Here is an 8,335-nt window from a genome sequence, read left to right as displayed (position 1 = left end):
CCTGAATTACACACACATGTTCAGTATCTACAGTACACATGCACTGATGGAGAGATGTCAGAGTGAGCAGTTAGAATTAGCAGCCTTAAGTGAGTTTTAAGTGAATTTGACTGCACATAACATTCCTACCTTAACTGATTTTTGTCAGGAGATGAGTTGAACCACTCTCCTATTTGAAGTGTAAATTTAATATGGATTAATTTGTCAGTTTCAGCAGCTTAAAAATTACATAATTTTCCTTTTTGTTTGTGGTTATCCTGGGTACCATCTCTCCCAAAGACAGTGGTTGCTGTATCATCAAAGTCCATTTTAGAGAATTCTTTGCAGCTATAAAAACCAAATGAACAGGCTATAGTTCAAAGTAACCAGTTCAGTGGTAATGGACTATCATGTGATTCCAAATACACTAATGTGGATATTTGGCACTTTAAACATCCCCAGTTGATTTGATCTATCTGTGTTTATACACTACGATAAAGCAATAAATCATTTGATGTCTGATGAGTAAATCTCCATTGTGGCTCCTTGATATTTACAAAAAAAGTTGTTGTGCATTTTAGCCTTTAATAGACAGGACAGCTGTAGACAGGAAAGGGGGGCGAGAGGGGGTTTGACATGCATCAAATGACCACAGGTCGGACTCAAACCCTGAGTCGTTGAGTCAAGGACTGAGTCTCTGCTTATGGGCGCCTGTTCTACCAGGTGAGCAACCCGGGCACCCCAGCTGAGACATTTTTAACGTGGTCACAGACAAATGAAGTCATTCATGGTCTACCAGTTCTCTCAGAGATGTATCCCAACACAAATCAATAGTATGTACTACTGTGAGAAAAGCTCTAGTAGAAACCAGTTTACACCTGAAAAGCTGCTGTGTACAACTTGAATTTTCTGTTAACAGCCACTGGAGCTCCTCAGGGTTAGCTGTTTTGCCCACGTGCATCATGACTGCTTAAATAATGGAATTCCCTCACCCAGGTCCTTCCCAACAGTTTGCAATCTTTAAATGGAGCCATGGATTTTTTTTTAGAACACTTTCTTACGTTAAGATGATCTGCCAATATAATCTAGATTGTACATTTATGTAAATGCCTTTTCAAAGTTTTTTCTTAATACATATGTATACAGCAGGACTCATGGCACAGCTGACACTCCTTTAATTCCTTTTTGTCAAGTATAGTGTAAATTCAGTACAATATCTATTCCAAAACGGGCTTTTAGAAAACATCAAAGATGTATCAGTGCCACCTAGTGCCAGAAGTCTCCTTGTTAGAAAATTATAACTAAATATTTCAAAACAAGAATGTACTTAGTTATTCCTCAAATAAAGGGGAAAAATAATCAAATCTACAGGCATTTAATCTCAAATCCCATTTGTTAATTTCAATAGTTCCTATGACTTTGGTGTAGACTGGTGACACATTTGGATTAAAAAATAAATCCTGAAATTATTGTTTATCACAACATAATTAAATGAACACACTCACACTTTGTAGGGGTATCACATCTGCATGACATTATTGAATCAGAAAGAAGTCATACTGTGATGTTTAATTTATTCAAATCTGGACCTCAATTTCACAAAAGAACCATTTAGCCATCAATCGGTTTGACACACACACACACACACACAGAACAGCAGGCAGGACAGTTTGGTGCTTGCCACATCACTTAAGTACAGAAATATTCGGATTAAAAAAAGTCTAAAATATTGATGAAATAAAAAAGAATCAGATGCAAATAATTTCCTTAAATAAACTAAATATACATTATTGGCACAGTATGTTATAAAATACCCAGCTACATAAAATAGGAATAAGGATACAGTACATTGAAATGATGGAATCACATTCAACAAGCAATTTCAAAAAAAAATTATAATAGATAATCTGAGACGGCAACAGAAAGATCAACTGGCACCTTTAACTTCCAAGTGGTAATGACAAGTAATACATGAGTAGGTCTACAGCTAGTGACAACGTTATACCGTTTATCTGTGTTTTCAAGATTGGTTTTTCCCTCAAACTGACATTTTTGTGGTGCTATAAATAATTCATAAAAACATTGTGAGAGAACTCCTGTGCAATTCAAAAAAACGTCAGGGAGGAACTGCGTTTGTCTAGGGAGAGATTCTTTTCTAAACTATTTTGCAGATTTAATTAAGACTTAATTCCAAGGTAAAGACAAAAGGCAAGCCAATGGGTCTGATGAGAATCTGAATCCAGCCACTGTACTGAACAGATGAAAAACCATATGAAGTATGTCATTATCTGACATTAGCTGCTGCGCTGAGGAACAGCTGAGAGCGATCATTTACAGTTCCAGCCCCTCCATGGCTTCACCCTGCTGCGTCCACGGCAACCAATAGGCCCCCCCACAGTCACAGTTTATGACTAGGGAAACTTCTTTCAGAATACAAGCGTACCTCTCCACCTCTGTCTGCTGTTACAGGGCCAGTTTAGATTCCAAATGATTCCCATTCTGAAGTCTAAATACAAATAGTCACACATAGTCACACCTTTATGTATATTTGCAACAGCCTTTAACCAAATGTTAATGAAAGTATGCTTCTTTTCATGTGTCTGTATCTGGTATTGTGGTGATGTAACACCTTCCTTCTCCCAAAAGAATATTGCCACTATACCGTTACTACACTGAGAAACATTAGGAGTGGAGCAAAGATGCATCTCACAAATGACGCAAGTATCAAGGGGGATAAATACTGGTTGGTTCTTTGGCCTCAGTAGTGTCATGAACTGTAAAAGCCCTCTGATCATGTTAATCTTTCTCATGGGAAACACAACATTTCCCACCTAAATTTGCACAGCATTAGGGTCGTTTGTATACAAAATGTTAACAGAGTCCAGATTCTATAAATTGAAATTACAAAAAAAACTTGCCAATGGAAATATGTGTGTTACACATAGAGAAGCATGGCAGGGGAAAGTCCCAGTCTTTTTTTTTATGACAACACATGCTGAGATAAATATAATTGGCACAAATAAGAGATAAAAAGCCCTCTGAAACTAGAGTTGGCTACAGTGATGCACACCAAGACTATGTCTCAAGCAGTTTTAATATTATGTTATACTGTATGTAACACGCTGGTTGTAAATCTCTCATTAAGTTACTAGGAAAAGATATCACATTATCACATAACATGAAACAATTAAAATATACAGCTTCAAATGTACATTTGCAAATGCAGGGTCAAATGGGGTTGTACAGTTACAAGCTTGTATTTTTGTTACAGGATCAAAGGCACTCGACCTAATTTAATGTGTAATCATGTTTAGAAATTGATCCTGTTTACACTAAAAATCCTCATCCTAAATGACGTAAGACATACTTCAAGCCAGTGTGATTTATAATTTTAACGCCTAAACCACTTCTGTGGAGAATTTGCTTTTTGCATTCACACAGTCTAAAGTTAATGCTTTCCCACCAGTTGAAAGCCATTTTAAACCACTAGCTGCAGTTGAAGTCCTTACAATAATTCCACTCTAACATCAAAAAGATGCATTTGGTCTTGACTTCAGATAATAATCAAAGTTTGCAACTTCAACATGATGCAAGAACACAAACCCATTTATCAATAAGTATTGTTAGTTACTGAGACAGATTTCAAACTATATCTGAAAAACGGAAGTGACTCAGAGACTAAGACATGATTTTAATATACTTGATATCTCGTTTCCAATTCTATATCTGTTGTTAGTTGAGTCCCTGAGATATTGCTGCCTGTCTGCACTTTCTGCTAGTTTTACGATGACTTTTTGATACCCATTTCATAAGCTTGAAACGCACACGCACACAGATTTGAGTGGGTCACCCAGATGAATTTCCTCATGCACCCACACACATAATGAAAAAGAGGTCCTGATGTCAAACTATTGCCACTATTGGACGGTACCTTACTGAAACAAACTAGCTCTATGATTTCAACAGTTTGGATGGAAAATGGAATAAATAAATCTTACTGTGATCAACCATCTTGAGGATTTTTACAAATTAGAAATAACATGTTTGCATTGCCCAACCCCTTTCCTACTTCAATAGTTTCGAAAAGGGGAATACATGTTTGTGGACAAACCTGTGCACATATGGTAACCCCCAGGTTATTCACAAGGATAGAAATAAACAAACATACATAAAATAGGATTATTCATTTAGCAAAAGCATTGACAATGCTTATCCAAACGCCAAAAATTCAAACCCCAACACGGGAGTTTTTTTTAAAAATAGCTGAGGTGTAGAATTGGGCCAGCATTTAGAAAACCATGGACATCTCTGATTTCTTCCTCACAGATGTAGCAAAAACCTTTCAATTAAAGCCTTGAGGCAAGCATAAAGGAAAATTGTTGTTAGGAAGGTTGATTTGCGTAAGATCCAAGTCAACTGTCCACACCTCTGAGGATTTGCAGGTATTCTGTAACTAAAATCAACTCAAGCAGTTTAAATACGGTTTTCAAATCTAGATTTGTCTCCCATCTGATCCATAGAGTTGTAAATACAGTAGTTGTGTTACTGCAGATGTGTACAGGAAACCACATTCTGACATCAACTGCAGCGGGTTGTACAACATCCCCCTCCCTCCCCCTTATCCTTGCTGCTCCCTACTGGTCCCCGGTGCGTTCCAGGCCGTCTATGACGCGGCTCAGCCTGATGTTAAGCAGCCGGATCTGAGTGTCCAGGTGGTCGATTTTCTCTTCCAGTGAACCCGCCCCACCTCGACGCCAGTACGCTCCCACAGGCCCCGTCATGAAGTACACCGCCATAATGAAGCAAAGTGGCAGCACCGCACGCTCAGGGTCGCCCTCAAACTTCTGCAGGATATAGAGACAGGACAGGGCAAAGAGCGCGACGCGTGCTAGCCAGAAGAAGCGGCCGAACACAGCGTGCAGCAGGTAAAAGAAACCCCCCAAGAACATGGAAAGGAACCAGTAGGCCACAAGTACGGCGGCAACCAAGAGCAGGGCGCGCGCCGGAGAGTTGGTGAGAGATGTGGGGCTGAAGTAGTGGCTGAGGTTTGAGGCTACAGAGGGAAGGAAGAGGGAAAAGAGGATTTAGTCTTGCAATATGTCCCTTTCTTTGTGCCATTGTTACAATTGTCACAATCAATTTAAAACTTACAGTCGATGCCCATGACATCCAACAAATCTGACCAGATCTTCCAGATCGTGTCGAGAAAAGAGTCCACTCCATGGACAAACCGCTCCGTCGTTTTGGAGAAGAACTATAGAACAAAAAAATGCAGCGAGAAACTGTTTAATCACCACAAACATGTTTTAGTAAAGAGCTATTGTGCAGTATACAGATGAAACATTCAGAACACTGTAATGGAACCAAGCCTACAGTGAAAGCCTATAGTAAAAATAAAGGAGAAGTGTCAACCAATACGTGAAGAGAACAGCAGTGTAGTATAAGTTAGTAGAGTTGTGCAACAATTATTGATGATTAGATCATTCTTCAATCTATGGTCAACAAGAAAGCTACTTTATGCTAATGCTGGCTAGCTTTCTTTAGATATAATTTCACAGTATAGTCGGCCAAAACGTTTTGTTAGCATTGTCCACATTTAATAAACAAAACATGCTTTGTTAGCTTGTAGCTCTAGCTGCTGCCTACTTTCGGCCTTGGAATTAAAGTCTAGTCGATTGAAGAATGCACATGTTCAACATCAAGTACCTCTGACTATAAATCAAAACACTGCTTACAAATTCTTCAACCAACTGTCATTTTGAAATGGACAGACAACTACTGTAATTTGTTAATACATCTGTAATAAGACTGATCAAGTGCCATTTCACACTAAAAGCAGACTCTTCATAGGAAGCAATACACGCCACTGCCTACACACTTTCATAGTCCGTGTAAGTGTAAATTGATTGCAACTTTTTTTGTGAACTTTATTTATAGATTTTGAATTTACATGTCGTACAAGAAACGACAAAGATACAACATATTACCAACCCATCCCAACCACCAAGGCTCAAACAACAACAAAAGAGGGGAAAAAAAAATTGAATAAATAAAAGAGAAAAAGAGGTGGGTACACAAAATATAGCAACACCCAGTTCCTGAACTTCACTTCACACTGCTCAGACTGGGAACATTATGCAGCATCATACCACATACAACAATTGAATGCAACTTCTATTAATAATTTTAACTTAGTTACAACTGTTTATTTAACAAGTCACAATATCCCTCCCAACAATGGTCTATTCAATGTCACTTGGAAGTCATCCTCAGTTAAATGCAGACTAACTAAAGAGTATAGTAAACTAAATCTGGGATGATCATCTCAGCCTTGGCTTTGTAGACGAGTTACAAGACGAGGAGTCAGGTGGATTGTGTGCAACTGATCACCACTGTTTCTCCATACCTTGACTCAATTTGCATGTTGTAATAGGTAAAGCAGACAAACTGTGAAACACACAGCTTTTATTGTCCATCAAGTCCACACCGGCATGAAGACGTTCTGTAATTTTCAACAAAAAAAACCCTAAAACTGCTCCCTGCAGTCAGACAGTGTATTACCATGTGTGTAGTGGAGCCTCACTGTGTGTCACTTTGGTTTTGCTTTGGCGGCTGCATACAGGAAGTAACGTTAGATTTCAAATGCAGGGAGTGCAGCTGAACCAATGAGAGCCCAAGCTAATGTTTCCCTAGCAAAAGCCGCTTTCTAATGCATTAGCTAAGGTAGTGGTGTGCGATGCTGCAAAATTTGGTATCGATCCGATACCAAGTAAATACGGGCCAGTATCACCAATACCAACGTTGGTATCGATATTATCGATATTTGGATCAATCCACCCACCACTAATTTAGAGATTAAGTCGACAAAAAGAATCAGTCTTATGTATGTTGGTGTGTGACCAACGGGGCTCACGTTACGTTACATCTGTGAGGCGACATTTGATATGCACTTGCTGATGGACTCAGAGCAATGAATGAGAAAATAGGTTGCACAGCAAATTATAGCTATTAAGTGTTACTGCATGAAAACATAACGTTACATAATTGTATTGTTCAATTGACATCTAACGTTATAGATGGATAAAACATGGCAAATTATGGCTTTTGTTTCTTCAAAATGGCATCCGTGAAATTGTTGGCCAGGCAGGGCCCGGGCGAGCTTGTTTCCGCCACAGTCAGACCACAAAAACGCCTGCTAGCTGCTATTAAGCCGCAAAAAAGAACGTTATTGCCAAAAGTCTCACACTCACCTTGTATAACCCTCTAATGTTGTCCTCTCCGAAAACACTGCTCAGAGTCTGGTAGATGCCGTTAGCTGCCCGTCGGAAGCTGTTCTGGTTGCTGGTCCTGCTCCTGGCCGCTTCGGCTGTGCACAGCAGAGACGCAGAAAGCACCAAGAAAACCACAAAAACCCTAATTCCCTTCATGGCACCAAACGTCCCGAGATGTCAAGCGGAAATGTGTATCAAAATGGTTCAATTAAACGCAAGGTAAGGCTGAGAGCTAGCTGCCTAAAGTGACACCTTGGTGGTGGGGGATGATGAGACTAGCGATGGTCGTGATAACCCGTGTTGCCTTCAGGGACACCACGTATACTTCTTCTTCCTCGCCCTAAATTGGCCTGTCGTGTGAGAAAAGCACTCGATTAATGGCTGCTGCTTTATTGTATCAATTGACTAATCTGTACTGCAGTGGCAATGGGAACATGATATCATTATAATTCGTAATAGGTGTTTTTATTTGGTTTACTTGCAAAAAAAACATCTTGTGCGTCTGTTGTAAGCATACAAAAAGGACATTTATGAAAAATACTCATAGGCATCAACACTATTTAGAGTTTCGAATTATTAAACTTGTATTTATTGCATGTATTTTCCATCGATTTGCCTATATGAAAAATGTGTAGGTGTCATGCCTTGATAACGCAGTATGTCCGATTATCAGTAAAGGCATCGCTTGTCTTCGTGGGAATTTGAGGCAGGATAGACTCATCTAAAGCTTGCTGCTGCCCTCCAGTGGTGAAGTAGTCTTACCAGTGAACGATCCAAGCTTTGTTCTGGTTTCGTGCAAACCATGCAAGCAACATTTTATTTTCATAGCAAGATATCATGCTTGGACAAAAACATGTTTCTGCATCAATTAATCTCCTATCTGTCTACAGTTACACAATTAAATCACTAATCAACATAATTCAATTGATTTCACTGTAATTGTAAATTTCCTGCAGATGATAGTCAGTTGTCAGTCAGAATCAGTTGGAAACAAAATTACTTTTTGCAATTATTTCTGATTTTGTCCGATTTTCTTCTCTTATTAGTTATTGGTATGTCTTGTTCTTCCACCAATTTGCTGTGTT

At 39.1% G+C, this 8,335-nt stretch overlaps 1 protein-coding gene across 1 annotated transcript; it reads right to left on the bottom strand.

Annotated features, from left to right (window-relative positions):
- Positions 1-2,700: 2,700 nt before the first annotated feature.
- bri3bp (bri3 binding protein) lies at positions 2,701-7,530 on the bottom strand. The gene is made up of 3 exons (XM_032516476.1): positions 7,230-7,530; positions 5,131-5,233; positions 2,701-5,032 (listed from the first exon to the last, which is right to left on the bottom strand). Exons 1-3 carry the CDS (start codon positions 7,404-7,406, stop codon positions 4,614-4,616), a joined length of 699 nt encoding a protein of 232 aa, XP_032372367.1. The 5' UTR covers positions 7,407-7,530; the 3' UTR covers positions 2,701-4,613.
- Positions 7,531-8,335: the final 805 nt, after the last annotated feature.

Source organism: Etheostoma spectabile, chromosome 5, assembly GCF_008692095.1.
Source record: "Etheostoma spectabile isolate EspeVRDwgs_2016 chromosome 5, UIUC_Espe_1.0, whole genome shotgun sequence".
Lineage (NCBI taxonomy): Eukaryota > Metazoa > Chordata > Actinopteri > Perciformes > Percidae > Etheostoma > Etheostoma spectabile.
The sequence above is the reverse complement of the archived record's forward strand: the minus strand, read 5'-3'. Positions and strand labels throughout refer to the sequence as shown.